Raw genomic sequence first — 22,042 nt, forward strand, 5'->3', positions numbered from 1 at the left:
TCAAGTTAATGTCATTTCTCCCAAATCTGGGGTGGCAGTCAGGGCCGGCTCCAGCATTTCTGCCGCCCCAAGCAAAAAAAAAAAAAAAAAAGCCACGATCGCAATCGCGACCGGCGGCGGCAATTGGGGGGGGGGGGGGGGAGCCGTGACCAGCGGCCGCAGTTCAGCGGCAGGTCCTTCGCTCCTAGAGGGAGTGAGGGACCTGCCGCCCCCGAATTGCCACAGGTGCTGCCCCTCTCCCTTGGCCGCCCCAAGCACCTGCTTGTTAAGCTGGTGCCTGGAGCCAGCCCTGCTAATACCATAGAGGTTAATGCATTAACTGGTAACCAGTCTCTGTAAACATGTATTGTATTCCCCTCTCCACCCTCCCAATCATATTAGTTTGTACATGTAGAGCAAAGAATATGTTCACACACTGCATACAAATAAAGAGAAAAGGCTATTTTAGTCTCACTGCAAGGCAGGTCTTCCAGACCTCAAATCATTCTTGTAGCTCTCTTCTGAGTCCCTTCCATTTTGGGGGGGGAAGGGAAGTGGGCGTTGTTTTCTTCCACATCATTGTTTAAGATATTGAATAGCATTGGGCCAAGAGCAGATACCTGTGGGGCCCTGCTAAGAACTCATTAGATGGGGATTCCCCATTTACAATTATTTTGAGATCAGTCGGCCAGTTTAAAATCCATTTACCATTTGCTATGTTGATTCCTAGTGCTAGTTTAACAGGATATTATACAGTACTAATCAAACACCTTACAGAAGTAACTAGTATAACAGATCTTTGTCAAAACTCTTTAATCTCAAAAAGATCTGTGAGACAAATTTGACAAAATCCATTTTCCATAAAACACATTACTGGCATTAATTATTCTACCTTCCTTTAATTCTATAAAGACTGTATTCTTTAAAAGCTGTCCCATGATTTTGCCCAGGACTGATATCTTAATAACTGGGTCATCCCACATTAGCTTTTTTCTAGGGCTGTCAAGCAATTAAAAAAATTAATTGCGCTGTTAAACAGAAAATACCATTTTTATAAATATTTTTGGATGTTTTCCACATTTTCAAATATATTGATTTCAATTACAACACAGAATACGGTGTACGGTTCTCACTTTATATTTATTTTTTATTATAAATATTTGCACTATAAAAGAGATAGTATTTTTCAATTCACTTAATACAAGTACTGTAGTGCAATCTCTATCATGAAAATTGAACTTACAAATGTAGAATTATGTACAAAAAATAACTGCATTCAAAAATAAAAATGTAAAACTTTAGAGCAGGGGTCGGCAACGTTCGGCATGCGGCTCGCCAGGGTAAGCACTCTAGCGGGCCGGGCCAGTTTATTTACCTGCTGACGCGGCAGGTTCGGCCAATCGCAGCTCCCACTGGCCGCGGTTTGCCGTCCCAGGCCAATGGGGGCGGCGGGAAGCCGCGGCCAGCACATCCCTCGGCCCGTGCCGCTTCCCGCCGCCCCCACTGGACCAGGACGGCGAACCGCAGCCAGTGGGGGCTGCGATCGGCCGAACCTGCCGCATCAGCAGGTAAATAAACTGGCCCGGCCCGCTAGGGTGCTTACCCTGGCGAGCCGCGAGCCGAACGTTGCCGACCCCTGCTTTAGAGCCTACAAGTCCACTCAGTCCTACTTCTTGTTCAGCCAATCGCTCAAACAAATTTGTTTACATTTGCAGGAGATAATGCTGCCTGCTTCTTGTTTATGATATCACCTGAAATTGAGAACAGGAATTCACATGGCACTGTTGTAGCCGGCATTGCAAGATATTTATGTGCTAGATGCACTAAAGATACATATGTCCTTTCATGTTTCAATCATCATTCCAGAGGACATGAGTCCATGCTGATGACAGGTTCTGCTTGATAACTATCTAAAGCAGTGCAGACCAATGCATGTTCATTTTCATCATCTGAGTCACATGCCACCATCAGAAGGCTGATTTTCTTTTTTGGTGGTTCAGTTCTGTAGTTTCCGCATCGGAGTGTTGCTCTTTTAAGATTTCTGAACGCATGCTCCATACCCTGTCCCTCTCAGATTTTGGAAGGCACTTCGGATTCTTAAACCTTGGGTCGAGTGTTGTAGCTATCTTTAGAAATCTCACATTGGTACCTTCTTTGTGTTTTGTCAAATCTGCAGTGAAAGTATTCTATTGTTTAACAGTGCGATTAAAACTGCGATTAATCGCAATTAATTTTTTATTCGTAATTAATTTGAGTTAATTGCATGAGTTAACTGCAATTAAAATCAACAGCCCTATTTTTTTCTAGTCCTCTAGAACTGCTGCAGAGATTCACTGAACAGCTTGGAAAGCTCTTCAGCTCTTTTAGAACTCTTGGGTGCAAGTTGTCCAGTCCCGCAGATTTAAGATATTTAAGTTTAGCAGTTACTGTTTAACATCCTACCTAATTACTATTTGAATAGAAATTTCATTGTCACTATAAGATGTGAAGGTATCATCCAGCTATAAAGGATCGATAACAGGTATCCCACTGATTAACTCATTTGTATTAGCAATGGTTTTACCTTGGCTATTTGCACCATGGTCTTGGAAAGCTCCTCTATCTCATCCTCACTGCCAAAAACACTCTCAAAATCTTGGTAAGTCCAGCCGTCAAACAAAATCCGAGGAACTGAGATGAAAGAAACAAGTCAAACAATTAATTATGAAAATTACAACTGCTCTGATTACACTGATAAATTCACAGGAAAATCTCCCATATCTAAAGGTTTTGCTTCTCTACTTTCTAACTCCAGTTAGTATAGATAAGCAAATTGCTCATGCAATGTTGTCCTTTGTTTCAAAAGTGGGTCACTGAAGAATGTCGACTCAAAGTAAATACTTAGAATGGAGAACTGAGTTATTAATAGGGGCTGTAAAGTCACTCTTAAAGGGATGCCAGCTTGAAAATAGTGTCTCCTTCTGGAAGTTTTGTACCTATTATTGACACAATGCTTAAGATTACTATACTGGAAAGATAAATAATTTTACTTCTAAACTTTAGTTTGTTACCTTTGTGAGTTTAGCAGCACTGGGTCTAGTCAGTTGCACTGTTTTGATTATTTCTAGCACTCATGACAATATTCTTGTATTCTTTCTTTGGGGAAGCTCAGACACGCTCTTCCCCAAGCTCCATAAGACTGTTTACTAGCTCTGCCCTCATGTTACTAGAAGTGAAGTCACAACAAGCGAGCAGGAAAGGGAGCTATTAGGAAGGCTGGCATCCAAGGTGGACCAGAGAAGGACGTGCCCCCGGTGGAAAACCATTTTAATAAAAGGAGCAGAAAGGCTTAGAATTGGTTTAGGTTAATAACGAGAATCAGGACATATTTAAAAAGTTACTTCATTAGAAAGTTGTATTTTAAAAGACATATTTAAAGAGTTCACATTGAGGGTTCTTTTAATTTAAATGAATTCCATCCTTCTGCAATCCACTCTTTACATTTTGACATCTGCATAAAGCAAGCATGCCAGTCACTGGCAGGATCATGGAGTAGGCAAGGTGAGCTGTTTAGCAGATGTGTCTATATCAATGTTTTCAAATTTTTCTACAATAGGAAACTGTTATAGAGACCTCAGACTTTCAGGTTAAGAGAAAAATGCAGCAGTCCTCTACATCATCATGCTAGATGCTCTAACTGGATCATCAGTTTGATTCTCTAACCAGAGCTTAAGAGTACTGTGGTCACAAGGCCAACCTCTCCCCCAAGAACATGGCAGTCAGCTCTGAAGGAATTCTCATCCAGAAGGAAGATGGCAGGAACACGGAGTCCCAGAGTCTGAACCAAGGGGGGGGGGGGGGGAAGGGGGGGGGGAAGAAATCTCAGGAAAAAAACCTCAGGGCACCAACAGGTATGGTATCTCAATTACTGAGCTACCAATAATTAATTGACCCAAATAAAGCTAGATGCACTCTTTTATACTTTTTTTCCCCAGTCTTTTCCCTTAAGATCCTGTGCATGAGGACTATTTTGCTCAGCTAACATCTCCCATACACATACTCCTGAAATAAAGGCTTCCTTGCCTGTGCCAATAACCACAAGCAGAAGACTACAAGAAACTTAAAATGCAGCCTCACCTATTTTGATGGTTTTAGAGTTTTTCTTGACATCCTTTATCCAATCTGTCAAACAATGAAACAACTGTTAAGCTAAGAACATATCTAATATAAATATCTTTCAAGAGACGTCTTTAAGTAAAGTATGTAGTTTCATTGCAACTCTCCTCCTCCCATAAGAGAAAATGTTACTGGCTCACAGGTCATTCTATTGTGAGTACAGCCTTACTGATATCTAGAGAATAAAGCTAGTTGCCCCATTCCATATGGAAACCAGTAGTTCAACATTTTTACCTTACAAAAGTTTTCCTTGCCTTTCACATGAAATGCAACAGCATTTGTTCTGGCTCATTTGTCACGACAACCAGATTGCAGTATATTGAGGCTTTGATTATTTTTGGAGGCTTCAATCATCCTTTGGGATGAACAGACTTAAATAAGATGGTATTTTTAGTGGCATGTCCCATTTTCATAAGGATCATTTTATTGATTCATTATTTGGTCTGAAAATTATCAGAATTAAAGCTTGTTCAGAATCGGTCACCAGAGATGATATTTCAATTGAGATAACTTTACATTTGCCGACACCCAAGCCATTATCAAATTTAAATTTTAATAGCATAAAGCCTGAAATGTAGCCTGACTGTAGAGTCATGTATCCCGAAATACTTTACTAAGTTAAATGAAATTAATACAGATTAATTAAAAATGTTTATGTACATAACTATCTCTGCCTGTTCTTTGTGATGGGCCAAGTGAAAGGAGCCACTGAAATCTCCATTCTTCCACTACTCTTTGGGGGATAAATGGGTGGTTTTCTTTTAAAAAAATATAGAGAGAGACTTTTAATTATAAGAGTACAGTGACAAAGTGGAATCTCATCCTCAAAAAGACCAGAGACAAATCCATATTAGTATACTGGAAAGACTAGTAATTAGTGTCTTTCATTCAGCCTATAGCAATACTGACTATATATTTCATATATATACATCCAAACATCACACAACACGAAAATAAAGAACCTTGGTCAGCATCATGTAGCCCTGTGAACTGGAACATCTCCTTTCCCTTTCTTTTCACCTGTAGCCAGACTGGGGAGATCAACGTAAATTTGTTTCCAAACATTTTAGCAATGTCGTAGCCATGGTTGTTCCACTTGCAAAAAGGGAAAAGAAAAAGGGGGAAAAAAAGAAGACATTACAACAGGATCTACAACAACCTTTACTACTTGCCAGATGACAATTTTTCTGTATATCACAAGGAAAAGTGTTGGAAGGATCACTGCAGGTCAGCTTGTGGGCTTCTAAGGAAGTGTTTTAGTATGTTTGTAGAGCTTCATTACTTAGTATCAACTATGGAATGCACACTAGAAATTTCCAGCAAAGGTAAATGCACAAGCCCATCTTAGCTACAGATTTTATTGAATTTAAGAGAGACTCCAGTGGGGAATGGGATTAATAGGTTATGCATTCCATTTTTTTCATGTCCAATGGAAGTTAGGAACGGTGAAATTTCACACACCTGCTCCTGTAAGGGATGGAAGAGCCAGACAGTCACAGGATATCCAAGTGGAGTCTGCTAGAAGGCCTAGCCTTCCCGTGATTACACTTTCCCTCCTTGATAAGTGATAACGCTTCCAACAGAGTCTACTGCATTCAACACACTTGCTGTAGTGAAGTGTGAACAGAGTCTACTGAATTTTGCCATATTCTAAAGGAAGTTTCTAGAAAAGCCGCAGGGAGACCTGTACTATTTTGTTTTTAAACAAAACAAGTTCACTCCAGATACCTGAAGCTGTTAAAAATGAAAATTCAGGAAGATCAATATTGTATCTGAATATTTAAAATTCCTTTTTCTTAGGGCATGTCTACTCTTACAGCACTGCAGTGGTACAGCTGCACCGCTGGAGAGCGTGTGAAGACGCTCTATGCCAACAACATTAAAAAACGCCCCCACAAGCGGCATAAGCTGTGTCGCAGGGGAAGCTCTCCCGCCGACACAGGGCTGTGCACACTAACACTTATGTCAGCATAGTTTATGTTGTTCAGGGGGTAGAATATTCACACCCCTGAGTGATGTAAGTTTTGCTGACATAGGCAGTAGTGTAAACATAGTTTTAGACCAAGATTTGTTGAAAAGAAATTATCCCTCTGTCCCCACCAACATCTTCTCTTCCCCTCTAGCCAACTCCTATGTTAAGGGCCAAAACATGTGCTGCCAGACCATCATTTTTTGCTTTAGCGCTTGCATCCTTATGCCGCTGCAAGACCTTTAAAAAAAAAAAAAAACTGACCACCTTTCTTAATGCGGCACATTTCCTAGAAATTTCTACTGAAGTGATGAGCAGTGTAATAGCTAAAGATGAAAACTAAGTCATCATGTGGCTTTGCAGTTGACACATGGAAATAAGTGCATCCGAAGAAGTGGGTTGAATCCCACGAAAGCTTATGCTCTAATAAATTTGTTAGTCTCTAAGGTGCCACAAGTACTCCTGTTCTTTTTATGGAAATAAATGGTCCAGTTTGCACCCTTCAAGCCATCATTTCAGTCTGTAGAAGACTCCGAAAACACCACTACTTCATGTTCAAAATATTTCTGAAACCCAAAAAGAACAGGAACTTCAAGGGATAGGTTTCAGAAATGCTGAGTCTTAAAGACTTTAACGTGTTTATATTTTGCCATTTTTAAATACATATTCATGTTTTGTTACAACACTGAAATTTACCATTTTTAAATCTTGAATTTAAGGGGTTCAGATACTTAAAATGCTAGGACTGTGAAATTTACAAAAAAGGACAGTGAATTTGGTAGTGCCCTGCTAACAGTAAAAGCAAAGTTGGTTTGGGAGCTTGAGTGATCCTTCACTTGGAAGTCAACTTTCACCAAGCTTAACTGGCAAGTGGACACAGCTGAATACTTATCAAAAAACTTCTATCCTTCAAAGGGAGGAAAATAGTACAAACACATAACTGGACTTGAGTCAAAGGGGTAACATTTCCTCATTGTCCTTCAAATCCCTCCTTCAAACCTCTACTTAGCCAGGCCTACAAAAAAGTCAACAGTTCAGCAACTGATGAGCTGCAATAAGTAGTGTTGGTATCATTAGCAATTTATTTTTTTTAACTGGTTACACTTTTTCTTATTTGTTTACACATCCCTTTACTATTATCAAAACGTATATTCATTGTTCTAAAAGGGATCTAGGGAGATGTCTTGAATAGTAGCGAGCTTGGAAATAAGGGTTAGTTTGGTGTCAGCAGAAAAAGTTTTGCTCTGTATTGAAATTATTCAAGTTGCATTGTGCAGCTATCCATAGTACATATACAGTCCACATTGCCCTAGCATGTGAGCACATCACAATCTCATACTACCCCTGTGAGATAGGGAAGTACTATTATCCCCCTGAGGAATTGGGACACAGAGAGACTATGCAACTTGCATGAAAGTCACACAGAAACCTGTAGCAGAACAGGGAAACACACGGAGGTTCAGGTCCCAGACTAGTACCCAACTGATGAACCATCCTTCTTCTCTTGGGTGGCTATTTGAACAAGCATCAGAAGTAGCTATAATATTATAAGGAAACTGAAGGGATAGGTACAATATTGTGCTTGGCTGAATCTGTTACTGATACTGCAAGAATAGAGAAACCTGGCATCTTATTAGTCTGCTGTATATTCAGCAGAGACTCTGATTTTTATTGTATTACTTACAGGGGTGATATATCCCAGAACATCTCCCCAGAAGTGTCTCTCCTTCGTTTTCTTGGCACAGTAACTTTTGTGTTCCAACACAATATCTTTTGCCTTTGGATCAGTGACTACCAGACCCCGGTCTTGTACAATTTTGTCTGAATGCCATATCTAAGGGGGAAAACAATTTTTAGAATTACTTTCATTAACAGCATTTGTACAATTAACTACTTTGAGTTAATCTACACTTTAATCACATCATTAAACTTTTAGTGTTCCCTATAAATGATGCAATATAGCTTAGTTAAAAGGAACAGGCTAGAGCTCAGAAATGCTGTCAGTATCAGCAATATTTAAAGTCTTACTTTATACACCACTTCCCCTGCAAACAGAGAAACAGAGAAAGCCAATTTACTATAGGAATAGAGTATGCCAGTCTCCACACATGAGCAGTATGACATTCATTCAGAGGTTAAATGACAATTTTGCAATAAGTTCATAATGTACTCCAACATGTTTTCCTTTTTGGAAGAAGACCCTGAGACACTTAACTCTTGGCTATTATAGTCAGACAAATCTAGGATACCATTAGCAAGGTTTAAGAGCTGTTCTACAGTGAGAAGTGACGAAAGCAGTATTGTGGGGGTCATGTTTGTGTCTTATGATTTGTATACCCAATAGCATACAAGATTTTTTTTTCTAACTGCCAGTTTTGCAAACCCAGCATGGACTCTGGGAGTCAAGCTAAGTTTCCTCACACCAGTAATAAGAACCCCCCACCACCACCACCACCGTCTCCAAGTTCAGGTTTACACAGTCCCAACTGATTGGCAATGTACTAATTTCCAGTTTTGTGAGGAATCAGCACTTAGATCACTTAACTGTGGAAAGTTTTGTAGTGTTCAAAGGACTGAAAGATAAATTAGAGATCCACAGCAAATCAGCTGAATACGGCGATGCATAGTCTCTTTTCAGAGTATAACTGTACTCTCAAGTATTACATCAAAACATAATTGCAAGACTGAACGTTCCCAGTTTGGTGTGTTGGTTAAACACTTTAAGGAGGCCATTACATTTAAGACATTTTGGATTGAACTTTCATTGTGATTTGGGTATTGAAGGTAGAAATACTTCATACAGCTTTTACCACTAGCAAAGTGTCCACAATCATGAATGTACCAGAGGCATCAGGAGCAAGAATAAGGACCAATCAGAGTTCTAGTAACCAAAAGCAGAGCACTAAGGCCTGACAAGGTGCACACTTAGTGGACATTTGTCAGCATTTATTGGTTGATGCTGTTGACTGGAAAGAAAAGTCAAATCAATGTCCCACTATTTTTAGCCATATTTGATTGAGTACAAGAGTGGCTAGTCTCCTAAGGTGGTATGAGTACAGATATAGTGCCACTTCCTACTGTACCCAGTTTGCTTTGAAGACAAAATAGATTTGGGAGTCAGGGACTGTCTTTTCCGAGCAGTACCTAGCATATCTTGAACACTACTGTAAAACCAATTACATGTTTGTTTTCTAAAGAATGCTTTTAATTTTGCACACACCATTTTCAGCATCGCCCACCAGGCCCCTCTATCACGCCCTGTCACTCGGTTTTCCATGATTACAATTCAGCATTGCCCCTCTCTGCTGTCAGTAGGTCCATCCTGCCACACCACTAAGCCCTGTTCACCCCCTACAATCACTTCCTTCACTCCTGCTCTCACAGAGCAAGTGTCTTTGGCAGAAATCCTGGAACCATGCTGAATTCCTTCACTACAAATTCATTCTGTCCTCCTTCACTTCTGCCCTCTTCCTAGCTAAAACTATTTTATTTTGCCAACTTAAATTGTATCCTATGTCTTCAACCCCAACCACCTTTGTCTCACTCCTTAAATCTTCCCCTCCTCCAGCCTCCACTTCTCTCCCAGCACAGGATCTTGAAATTTCTTCCAAGAGAAAATGGAAAAAATATGTGACCTTCACCCTCCCCTCATCTTACCTTCCCACTCCTACAAGTCATCTCCTTTTCCTGTCACAGACACATACTTGTCTGCTCTCTTCCTCTAGCCCCTCCATTTGCCCTGGTGAACCCATCCCATCCCCTGATCTCCCTTGTGCCCACTCTTTTCCTTAAACTCTCACTGTCCTTTGGCTTTTTCCCCTCATAAGACAAGAACGTTTTATTCTCTCCCACCTTAAAAAACCCAACCTTGACCACTGATTATCCAGCTACCATGCCGTCTCCCTTCTGTCTCAAAGTTCACTGAACACGGATGGAGTGCCTCTCCTCTAATTCCATCATAGACCCTCTTCAATGCAGCTTTGGCCCATTGCCTTCCACTTAAACCACTCTCAAATTCTCAGATGACCTCCTTCTAACCATAGCTCAGAATCAATATTCCATCCTCAACCTCCTTCTCCTGTCAGCTATCTTCAACAACATCAACCACATTCCTCCTCTTGAAATCTTACCCTTTGTTGGCTTCTCTGACTCTGTCCTTTCCTGGTTCTTCTCCTCGCTCGCTCTCTCTCTAATAGCTCTTTCACCATTTACTTTGGAGAATCCCTGTCATCCTCACCTTCAACTTTCTATGGGGATTCCAGAGGACTCTGTCCTTGGTCCTTCTGTTTTCCCCCTGCACCTGATCGCTGGGAAATCTTGTTTTTCATTCAACGTGCACACCCTTTCCCAGACTCTGCATGAGGACGTTCATTAGTAGCAGCAATGCCAAAAGTGAAGCGGCAGAAGCATGTACAAGAAGTTATGGCAGGATTGAGGGTGTCCAGTCCTGTTGCTCTGAAGCCTGCCCGAAGCACTGTTTTTAACATTAAAGGCAGCCAGAACCACCCTTGCTTTAAGCAATGAGTTCAGGATACTAAAAGGTTCTTTATCAGAAACTTGAAATTTTAGCTACACAGTTTCAAAATTTTAAATAATGTTCCTTTAAGCAAGACAATTTAACCTTTCATGTTTTGCCATGTAGTGAACTTAACACTGTTCAGGTAGTTATTCTTACAAGTTCAATGTCAGCTAAACAGCTTGTCTTCCTTGGTAATGCTTTTAAAATTGCGACTTTTCAATTAAAAACAAAAAAACCATGGTCCAGCTGTAGTTAAGACTATTCAGTGTCAGTATACTTTAGTTATCTTACTGGTTTCTTACTAAACCATTATAAATTAATGACAGTAGAAAAACTCTTCAACATCTGCCAATATTCCTTGTTAACTCACTTTGGAGTACAAGTTGTCATGAACAGCTAGTTCTGATACCTTTTCCTCCAGCGTTTTTGAAGCCATTTTCTTTGCATCTGTCTTTGATAACGTAGCATCAACCAGCTGGTAAATCAAGACCAAAGAAAGTGCAGTACAGAGAAGTCTCATGGCAGTTTCCACTATGCCAGTCAGCTGTGCTTAAAAGAGACTAGAGTTTTGATTCTCTCTTCTGTGAATACAAGAATACAACAGTTTAATAGGAGTCAGATTTTCTTGTTTAAGACTTTGCATGAGAAACAGTTGACTTTATTTAGCAAATCATTCTGTCCACTAGATTTTCACATTGTCTTATTCGGAAAGTTTTGGTATAGTAGCACCTTCTATCATAAGGTCAAGCAAATGGGACAGCCCGTTTACACACAGGTCAGCTCCACCAGGATTACTGTAACCTCCAATGGCCACACATCATTTAAGCGTTGAGGAAAAAATAAAACCCTGCTATGTTTACATAGAGAATTTTTTATTTTGTCATGTTTCAAAATCAAAGCAAGTTCACAAAAGTGTCTATGGCCCAGCCTGAGGGTGAAATGCTGCCTCCAGACCCCGACAATGGAATCCACTGCCCCATGCGTTTCTTGTAGCAGTAGAATATGGGGAAAACCTATCCAAATTCAGGTTTTCATTTCTGGTGAACTTAGCCTGCAAGTTTCAAGTCAACCAAGGGAGATACGGGTTTAACAAACAAATATGAGTGTGTGCATTTATTCTTAATATCTGAATTGTCACACTCAAGCTTCTTGCAAGTCAATGATGCAACACAGTGGTGGCACATTATGGGCACTTGGGGATTAAAAAAAAGTAAGTATCTTTTCCAAGCTCAAGATGATGGGTTACCTGAAACAGAACTGAACAGAACTGTCCTATCCACAGACCACATAACATTGAATATCAAGTTATTCTTTACACTCATAACAAATATAATCAAAGAGAGGTTGGAGGAAAAGTTGTCTTTTACACAAGTTGGGATGGTTTTCCTCTGTGTAATTCCCTCAAGTGGTCACTGAGGAAACCAAGTAGTCAAGGGATGAGGAGTAATAAGATGACATTAATTTAATTAAAAACTGGTTAAGGGATGGAGGTATAAATGACCAGTTTTCAACATTAAAAAAAAAAGAGGCTAGGAGCAGGATACAAGGATTTATATTAGGAACAGTGTTTAATTATGAAGAAATAACTGTTCTATAGTCAAGTTAAACTGACTTTCATAAAACTGAGATCCCACAAAAATCAGCTTCTTCATACATTATGCCCCCAAATTCACATTTTAATCACAAGGTAGATTTTGTACAGGTTTGAACAGTTTTTTGAAATGGCATTTAATAAAATCTCTACTATTCACTTTGAAGACTAACTTTTATTGGCTCACACCTCCAAGACTGCTATGCTTACAGACCTCAAGTTGGTTTTGTTGACCTTGTTGAGAAGTGTGTTTTAGTATTTCAGGATTAGAAGCATATTAGATGTTAACAGGGTGTAGATACCTCCACACAAAAGGTAGGCAAGGAAGTTGTTAAGAGACTCAAAAGGAGTACTCAATGAGTAGTGAAATGCTGGGGGCGAGTCGAAAATGTCCCCTTCCCTGGGAGAAAACAGGGTCAATAAACTAACCATCTTGTTTACAAAAGAGAACTATTACAGTAACAAGTAAATTAGGATTGCTTGTCCCCCTCATGTGTCCCCCTGCCCCATCTGAAGAAAGCTGCTCTTTACTTCTACTTCTCTGTTTTAATTTGGCTAAAAAAAGCCTCAAGCCTCCAAAAACTAGTCCAATGCAGAGAAGCTCTCCAAGGTGTGAGTGTCGAGAAATGTTTGCACATGTAGCATATGTCTGCACTACAATTGGATGGGAGGGGGCAGAGGTGATTTCAGTACATGGAGACATACCCAAGCTAGCTTTAATCTGGCTAGTGCAAGTACCAATAGCAATGAAGCCACAGCAGCACAGAGGGCCTGCATACGTACTGGGGCAGCCAACCCACTTTGAACTCTGGGCTGCCACAACTTCACTGCTATTGGTACTTGCACCACCTAGATTAAAGCTAGCTCAGGTACATCTTTATGTGCTGCAATCATGCTGCCAATTGCAGTGAAGACATACCCTTAGAGTGACATGACGTAGTATTTGTTTGTCTTCCCACTTCCTATTACTTGGAGCTATGGACCCAGGCTACTCCTACAGCTATTTTGTAAGTACAAAGCAAAATTTAAGTTACTAAGAAAAAAATTATAAAGTTAAGTGACCTGCTGCTGACTCCAGACTGTGTTGCTGCAGCTTCTGAATTGAGCCAGAAATAGATTAGCTGTATTAATTATGCTATTGCAATGGTGTTTTGAGATTTTCCTTTGATAAATGGAATCCTTTCCTTGGGGTAATGATGATGCTCAGAACCTTGTAGCATTAAGCCCCATGATTTTAAGGTCCAATCAGCGATTCAAGCTAGGAACAGCTAGTGCAGGGGTAGGCAACCCTTCGGCACACGAGCTGATTTTCAGTGGCACTCATACTGCCCGGGTCCTGGCCACCGGGCCGGGGGGGGCTCTGCATTTTAATTTAAATTTTAAATGAAGCTTCTTAAACATTTTAAAAACCTTATTTACTTTACATACAACAATAGTTTAGTTATATATTATAGACTTATAGAACGAGACCTAAAAACGTTAAAATGTATTACTGGCACACGAAACCTTAAATTAGAGCGAATAAATGAAGACTCGGCACACCACTTCTGAAAGGTTGCCGACCCCTGAGCTAATTCATGTGCAACGGTAACATCAAGTCAACCACAAGCCAGCGTGCCAGTGCATCATCAACATTCCCTGTGCAACTTGTACAAGTAGTGGCTTTTTATAATGTAAGCCACACACAAGACTTAATTAAGCCCTTAATCCAAAATTATCTTATACAGTAACTACAGAAGGAACAGAAGGGAAGATGGGAGGCTGGAGAGCTAAGGGGTTGAGCTAAGATAGTTTCCATACTTGCAAACATTTGTTTTCTTATTAACGTCCAGTCAAGGATCAGATCCATAATAAAGAATCCATGCCCCAGAGAGTTCTCAACCTACATGTCGGTCAGGACACAATGGGTGGATGAAACAGGCAAGCAGAGTGAGGGTGGGTGAGGAAGATGTGGCAAGAGTCTAGCAAAAAGCATTTGCCTAATCTATGCTAGACAGAAGCCATTTGTATGCCACATGGCAAAAATGGGTTTAAAGAAGGATTAAGAGAGGATAAGGTGAAAGCTTTATGAATTTTGACAGGAAGCTTCCCTACACCAGGCAACCTGGAAGAAAACAAAAATGCATGAGGGTGAAGCTGGCAGTGGTAGAGCAAAGATGGGGATGGAGAACTCAGTAAGCTGGTAGATCTGATATGGTGGTGCTAAACAGTGAAGGACCTCAGAGGTAAAGGCAAAGATAAATTTGATGCAGTAGAGGGGAAGCCAGAGGAAGGATGCAGAGGGAGTGGTGATGCTGGAGTCACAAGCCAGGAAAGTGATCTTAGCAGCAGTGTTTTGAATAAACTAAGGAGGCAGTGTGACTGGCATCAAGGCAAGAGCAGATTTCAGTAGTCAAGAAGGTATGAGACGAAGGCCTTGAACAAAAGATCAAGTCTTAGAAATACTGTGGGCCTCAGGAAGCTCAGTGAGGAGCTCCTGAAAAAGCCCACCATCTGCAGGCCTAGGCTGATTGGGGTCAACCAACATCCCTACAATATATAAAAAGCTGATGGGGTCTGCAGTTGCCATCCCTGCAAGCTGTAGAGCAGCGGTTCTCAAACTGTGGGTCACGACCCCATTTTAATAGGGTCGCCAAGGCTGGTGTTAGATTTGCTGGGGCCAAACTCCCAGGCCTTCAGCCCTGGGTGACAGGGCTCAGGTTACAGGCCACCGCCTGGGGATGAAGCCCCTGGGCTCCGGCTTTGGCCTCCCAGCCCGGGGCAGCGGAGCTCGGGTTTTGGCTTTGGTCCCCCCGCCTGGGGTCGTGTAGTAATTTTTGTTGTCAGAAGGGGGTCATGGTTCAATGAAGTTTGAGAACCCCTGCCGTAGAGGCTGCCAATCAACCTTCCCTCCTACTAGCTAAAGGCAAACCATTAACCTCTGTGCACTGAGCTAGAAGCACAACTCTTTTCCCAAGCTTGCTCCTCAACTGTACCCTCATTCTCAGATTCTTTACAATAAGACACCAAAACCTCCCTAAAGCCTGCTTTTTGATAGCAGAGGAGGAAGAGCACCATGTTTAAACTCATGGGAGGAGGTTCCTAGGTAAAATGGTGATGAGGACCGTTTTAGTACCTAGATAGTTAATGCAAATCTGTGAAAACTATAGACCAAATACTGACTCCACCAGAAGCTGACAAACATTGATCTGAAAATGTTCGCTACTAGTTTCAATATTTGGAACAATTTCTCAGCAATAGCACTTTAACTGCTGAAGATAGCAAGTTCCAAAGAAACAAACAGAAAAACCCTTGCGGAACAGCAGTCAGATGGCAAATGTATTCTGAAAGTGTTCAGACTGCAGCACTTTGTCACATCCAAGCATATGATATCCACATACCAACTTCATTCAATAAACATTTGCTCTTGAATATGTAGAAGGCATTTTATTGCTGGACCAGAGTTCTGCAAATAGCAGTTCAACTGACAGCCAGTATTGGAACCTTCTTTTTAATATTTTGTTATTTGGCTACAGCAATTTTGTAAAAGTCGAGTAAGATAGCTCACTAGTAGTGACACTCCAAGTGTTGAAAAATTCATTAACTGAGCTATAAATGCTTTCTTTAAAAAACCTAAAACTGAACAGCACATGTTTTCCAGCAAAGCTGTAGCTTTGTAAAACCGATGTAATCAATGATTTAAGTCAGCATTTCTCAAACTGGGGTCTGCAAGGCTACTCCAGGGGGTCCACGGGCCCCACTGATCAACTCAACTCCTCCCCCTCCCTCCCAGCACCTCCTGCACTCCAAGGAACAGCTGTTCAGTGGCATGCAGGAGGCACTGGGAGGGAGGGGGAGGAGCAGGGACAGGGCACACGCCGGGGAGGTGACAGCGGGGAAGAGGTGGAACAGGGGTGGGAAAAGGTGGGGGGTGGGGGCACAGCTTTGGGGGGAGGGGGGAGTGGTGGCAGAGCCTGGGACTAAGCGGGGCAGGGAGCTTAGGTGTCCACAAATTTTTTTAAATCTAAAGGGGGGTTCTCAGGTTGCTAAAGCTTGAGAACTGCTGATTTAAGTTGTTCTACCTGCCTGAAAAGCCTCTTTCAAATTTGTCTGCAGCAAACTTCTCCCAAGATTCCAGATTGAGAAGGGCACAAAGAGGATTAAAACCCAAAGTTCAACAAACTCAGCAGTGAGGTTTTCCTATATTGCATGCCACTGTAGTATTCAAATGAGATCTAACACCCCTTAGGCCTTTCCCTCTATTCAAAGTTGCTCCAGTTTAACTAAATCGGTTCAAAACACCTTTAGTTAAACGGATGCAAAACTAGACGCTAATTTGAGTTCAATTTGGGTTTCAGTAAATCAGTATAAACCAGGTTTAAGTTGAATTAAGAGTGTCCACACAGGGTTTTGCACTGTTTTAAGAAACCAAATTAGTTACACTTATTTTGAAGTGCAACTCTGGATATAAATGGGGCCTTTAAGATGTTAGTTTTGTCATGACAAGGTGTTCAATACAATTAACTCCATTTCCCATGATGCCAACACTCAGTAAGCTTTAATATGTTTATCTTCTAAGAATTGTATGTTTGAGTTTGAAACTTGCATTCATCTTTGAGACCCTATTGAAGAAATAACTGAGATGTCCTGAACAAGGACAAGATAATCAGATGTAATTTACTAGACCAAACACTGAAGGTGTATTGTCAATATAATTCATATTGAAAAGGACAGCAAGAAACAGTAACAAGTTAGAGTAAAAACTGAAATACTCTTTAAAATCCACTTTACTTATACAGTACCATTAATGCTCTATGTTTACTTTCAGTATTTCACTTTGCTTCAGAGAATTACTCCAATATAGGCAAGATATTTGAAAACAAATGGATAATGGAGTTATACTTATTAAACAAATAAGTTGCCCACAAGTGTTTGTTTTTTTAAAGCCAAGTTTCCATTTAAGTTTAAAGAAACATTTACAACACTTGTGTTAATACTCTTAAATGGGTTTACAAAACACGATGACTAGAAGTGTTTATAAATTTAAATTCAGACTAAAGGTTTGTTTAAAATTCCATATTGGGCCTACTTCTAGTTGCTAGTGCCTCCAGTTAACCCCCCAAAATGGCACCCTTTTCTGACAACTCCCAAATAAGGAAATGTTGCCCTAAGAACTTGCATATTGTTTGCAGCTTTATTTGTTAGCTGAATAAGTAGTAACCCGATTATCTACTGGTCATCAAATATGAAAATATTTACAAACCTCACCAGAGTGAGGAGGCACTGTGGCTACTTGCTACCTAAAAAATGAAAGTGGCGGTTAAGCCTTCTTGGGAGGGGTGAAATAGTCAGAAAGATCTACTGACCATGAGCAGTGTAGCAGCTTTGGTAGAGAGTAGACCCAGGAACCCGCAGATGGGACAGTAAACAGAAAGAGTTCTGACTTATTACAGAGAACTCTTTTCTAGGTGTCTGGCTAGTAGGTCTGACCAACATGCTCAGAGTCCAACTGACTGCCATATTTAGGGTCAGGAAGGAATTTTTCCCCGGAGTCAGATTAGCAGATTTTTCCTCCTTCCTCTGCAGCATTTTGGGAGGTGAGGGGGTCACTTGCTGGTTTAAACTAGAGTGAATGGTGAATTCGCTGTAACTTGAAGTCTTTAAAGCAAAATTCCAGGATTTCAGTAACTTGGGCAGAGGTTATACGCTTACAACAGGAGCGAGTGGGTGAGGTTCTAGGGCAGGGATCGGCAACCTTTGGCACACAGCCTGCCAGGGTAAGCACCCTGGCGGGCCAGGCCGGTTTACCTGCTGCATCCGCAGGTTCGGACGATCGGGCTCCCACTGGCCGCGGTTTGCCGTCCCAGGCCAATGGGGGCGGCGGGCTGAGGGATGTGCTGGCCCCCGCATCCCGCTGCCCCCATTGGCCTGGAGCAAACCACAGCCAGGGGGAGCCACGATTGGCCAAACCTGCGGATGTGGCAGATAAACAAACCGGCCCGGCACACCAGGGTGCTTACCCTGGCGGGCCACAGGTTGCCGATCCCTGTTCTGGGGTTTGCAACGGGTCAGACTGCAGGATCATGATGGTCCCTTCTGGCCTTAAAATCCAGAACACCAAAGCAGCAGGGTGACACCCACAGCCACCCCTCCAATTAATTACCACCACCACCTCTTGGTGGAGACACAACCCCAGGGCTGTTGAGGGCTATCCCCACAGGTCCACTGTGGGAAGAGGCCACCAGCCACCGGATAAGGGGGAGAAGGAGAAACACCAGCCACCCTGCCCCAGCATTTCTCCACCATGCTTGGGCAGCCGAGGAGACATTCAGAGAAGTTATTAACCGGGAGGGAGAGAGGGAGGGAGGGGAAACTGAGGAGGAGGGAGCTCCACCTCCCTCAGCCACCGCTATGGGCAGAGGTGCTGACCCAAACGAAGGGGAAGAGCCCGACACCGCGCGGGACGCGCCAGCCGCGCGCGCCCGAGCTGGGGAGCAGACTCCAGAGCTGGAGCTTGGTCCCACCCGCCTGGCGCTCGCTCTCCCTGCCCCGGCAACCAGTCTGGCGCAATCGCCGCCGTGACGCGAGCTCCCCACCCCTGCCGCCCACCCGGCTGTTACCCCGGCCGCTGCTGTTGCTGCCGCCTGCTTCCCTCCGCAACCCGGACTCGGAAGTGGAAGCGGGCGGGGAGGGCCTACCCCAGCGCTCGCCTTTTAAAGCAGCCGCCCACGCTCCCTGCGCCGGGGACAGGAGTTGCCAGCGGTGCTCCGACCACCGAACAACAAATCGATAAAGAGCCTGTGGGGGAACGGGAAAGCAAGGGCGCGGGGCGGGGGGGGGTTCAACTGTTCAATTAAAGATCCCTCCTCCTGCAATGCTTTTTCCTTTCCCACAAGCGCGGGAGCCCTGCAGCTGCTAATGGGGCTTTCTAGCTTTAGCTCCTGCCTGGCAGCGTCCCTTGCAGCCTGCATAACACGGCGTCGTTCTACACACACAGCGGGACTTTCCCAGGGCTGACAGCCTCCCCTCCTGCAGGTCAGGGATGCAGGGCCCCCATTGCTGTCCTGCTTCTCCCAGGCGGCTCTCGCAAATGAATGGGCAGAGCAGAGCGTTCACTGGGGAAATTAGTTTTATTTCATCAGCTTTCCCGCCCTTCAAAATGGAAGTAGGCCAGGGGTGGCCAACCTATGGCTCCTGAGCCACGCTCCAGAAGTTAATACAGTAACTCCTCACTTAAAGTCATCCTGGTTAGCATTTCATTGCTGATCAATTAGGGAACATGCTCATTTAAAGTTGTGCAATGCTCCCTTCTAAAGTCGTTTGGCAGCCACCTGCTTTGTCCACTGCTTGCAGGAAGAGCAGCCTGTTGCAGCTACCTGGTGGGGGCTTGGAACCAGGGTGGACCGGCAGCCCCCCATCAGCTCCCCACTCCCCTAAATTCCGTGTGCTGCAGCTGCCCAGCAGGCTATGAATCCGCAGTTCAGCTGTCCCTCCCCCGACTGCCATGTGCTGCTCCTGCCCTCTGCCTTGCTCCCAGAGACTCCTGCTTGCGGGGGAGGGGGGCTAATGTCAGGGTGTCCCCCCCCCTGCTCCTGCACACCGCTTACCCCTTCTCCATATAAAGCAGGGAGGGGACAGGGATGGAGAGAGACAGAGGGATCTTGGGGCAGCAGCTGCTGTCCCAACTTCCTGATCCACTTAAAAAGACAATGCACTTAAGAGTGGGTCAGTTTACTTAAAGGGGCAGTGTGCATCTCTTTCTGTCTCCCACACACAAGGTGTGTGTCTGTCTCTGTCTGCTATGCTGTCTCCCCTCCCTCCTGTTAGTGGTGCCTTGATGAGAGGCTACATTAACAACAATGTATTAACCCTTGAGGGCTCAGTCTAGTGCTAGTTCATCATTTAGCAGCAAGGCATTCCCTGGGAAATATCCCTCCCTCTTCCACCCTCTAACTTCACCACCTCAACCAAGCTTCACAATCATCATAGCTGTGAACAGTATTAAATTGTTTGTTTAAAACGTATACTGTGTGTATATATATAATATATAGTTTTTTGTCTGGTGACAAAAATTTCCCTGGAACCTAACCCCCCCTATTTATATTAATTCTTATGGGGAAATTGGATTCGCTTAACATTGTTACGCTTAAAGTTGCATTTTTCAGGAACATAACTACAACGTTAAGCGAGGAGTTACTGTACTGAACTTCCTCAATGGACACACACCACTATACCCAAAAGGAGCCCTTTTTGACCCCAAGGAAAAGGCACTTTGAATGCAGCAACCAGCCTCCCCAGGAAAGGATTTTTACCTATGATCCCTAGGGTCAAAGAACTGTGCTGCTTCTTCAGCTAAGCCACCATGTGAGCACATAGCTCTGTGTGTACAAACAAGAGAGTTCTTGAGGAATTAATAGCTCCCATACATACAAATAGTCTGTAAGCCAATACTAAAGCTTTTGTAATGCAATAAGTTTTGAAATATTTCTAAACTGGTCCTTGGTACTGCTCAACAGTTGAGCTCAGGGGCAGTCCAGTGATATATTTTTAATGAGATTCACAGCCTTATTTTCCCTGCTTCTTTACAAAAGTGTCATAAGAATCTGAAAATGACAAAAACAGATACTTTTTATGGGCTATATCAGCGGTAGGCAACCTATGGCACCCGTGCCAAAGGCGGCACGCGAGCTGATTTTCAGTGGCACTCACACTGCCCAGGTCCTGGCCATTGGTCCGGGGGGCTCTGCATTTTAATTTTAAATGAAGCTTCTTAAACATTTTAAAAACCTTATTTACTTTACATACAACAATAGTTTAGTTATATATTATAGACTTACAGAAAGAGACCTTCTAAAAACGTTAAAATGTATTACTGGCACACGAAACCTTAAATTAGAGTGAATAAATGAAGACTCGGCACACCACTTCTGAAAGGTTGCCGACCCCTGGGCTATATATTGGGAAACCCTTAAATTTGTACCCCAAACTCTACCTCATGTCCTGTCTCCCTATGTGTGTGGATGTTAGAGCAATTGGAAGTATTTTAAAGAAAAAACTCTGCTCCTGTGGTGAAATTTCCAAAAGAAGCTCCTAACCCAAAGCAGAATGCAGACAGGGATCAATAACATGCACAGCAAACTCTCAGAAATCTGCCAGACTGAGTATTTTGACACTACTCAGATTGAGTGACTACAGCACATTACCCTGAGCTAGCCAGTGACTTCAACATAAGGTGTCCTTATGCACTCATCCTCTCCAGAGCCGCAGTCCTGCAGTGCCTACATGTACAAATCACTGTGGCATGTCATCCAGGCTCAACCCAGTTGTAGAGCTAACTTGAACTCCTAATAACTTTTAAAATGCTGCTTCCCTGAAGTTGCAATGGGTACCAGACACTAGCAGAGATCAAACCCTATCAGGTAATATTGGTTGGAGTGTTTCAGTGCAATAGTTTGAGCCTCAGATGTGCACAAAATATGCAATAAGAAACAGAAAATGATACTGTCATATTTTTAGAGGTTCTGTGCCTTGAGAACCCCTTGCTCAAGTGACCACTAACTGCACTCTAATGTGGCACAGCAATTTTCCAGATAATCTGAGTGTGTGGGGATTTTAGAGCACTTAGAAAAAATCATCTGTTAAACAGTAGGTTCAGCTCAACCTTAACTATAGAGGAACTACTACCGCACTATCATATAAAGCAAGTGCACAATGCTACTATTTTGATTTGAATGTGTTTCACATCCACCGTGCAAGGTGAAAGTGACAATGTAAGCTGCAAGGCACATAAGGATGTGACCCATGACATTCTATGTTGAACAACAGACTCTGGGGTAAGGAAGTGAGAAAT

General features: G+C 42.7%; 1 protein-coding gene across 1 annotated transcript in view; it reads right to left on the reverse strand.

The window, feature by feature from the left end:
• Positions 1–18,867, reverse strand: part of CHID1 (chitinase domain containing 1) — a 274,987-nt gene extending 256,120 nt beyond the window's left edge. Inside the window, exons 1-6 of the mRNA XM_065403952.1 lie at positions 18,813–18,867; positions 11,032–11,203; positions 7,788–7,937; positions 5,097–5,229; positions 4,096–4,140; positions 2,543–2,649 (exon numbers count right to left, since the gene is read on the reverse strand). Of these exons, the coding sequence (XP_065260024.1) occupies positions 2,543–2,649; positions 4,096–4,140; positions 5,097–5,229; positions 7,788–7,937; positions 11,032–11,142 (546 nt within the window). The 5' untranslated portion in view covers positions 11,143–11,203; positions 18,813–18,867. The remainder of the gene's footprint in view (positions 1–2,542; positions 2,650–4,095; positions 4,141–5,096; positions 5,230–7,787; positions 7,938–11,031; positions 11,204–18,812) is intronic.
• Between the last annotated feature and the right edge of the window lie 3,175 nt (positions 18,868–22,042).

This window comes from Emys orbicularis, chromosome 4 (assembly GCF_028017835.1).
Source record: "Emys orbicularis isolate rEmyOrb1 chromosome 4, rEmyOrb1.hap1, whole genome shotgun sequence".
Taxonomy (NCBI): Eukaryota; Metazoa; Chordata; order Testudines; family Emydidae; genus Emys; species Emys orbicularis.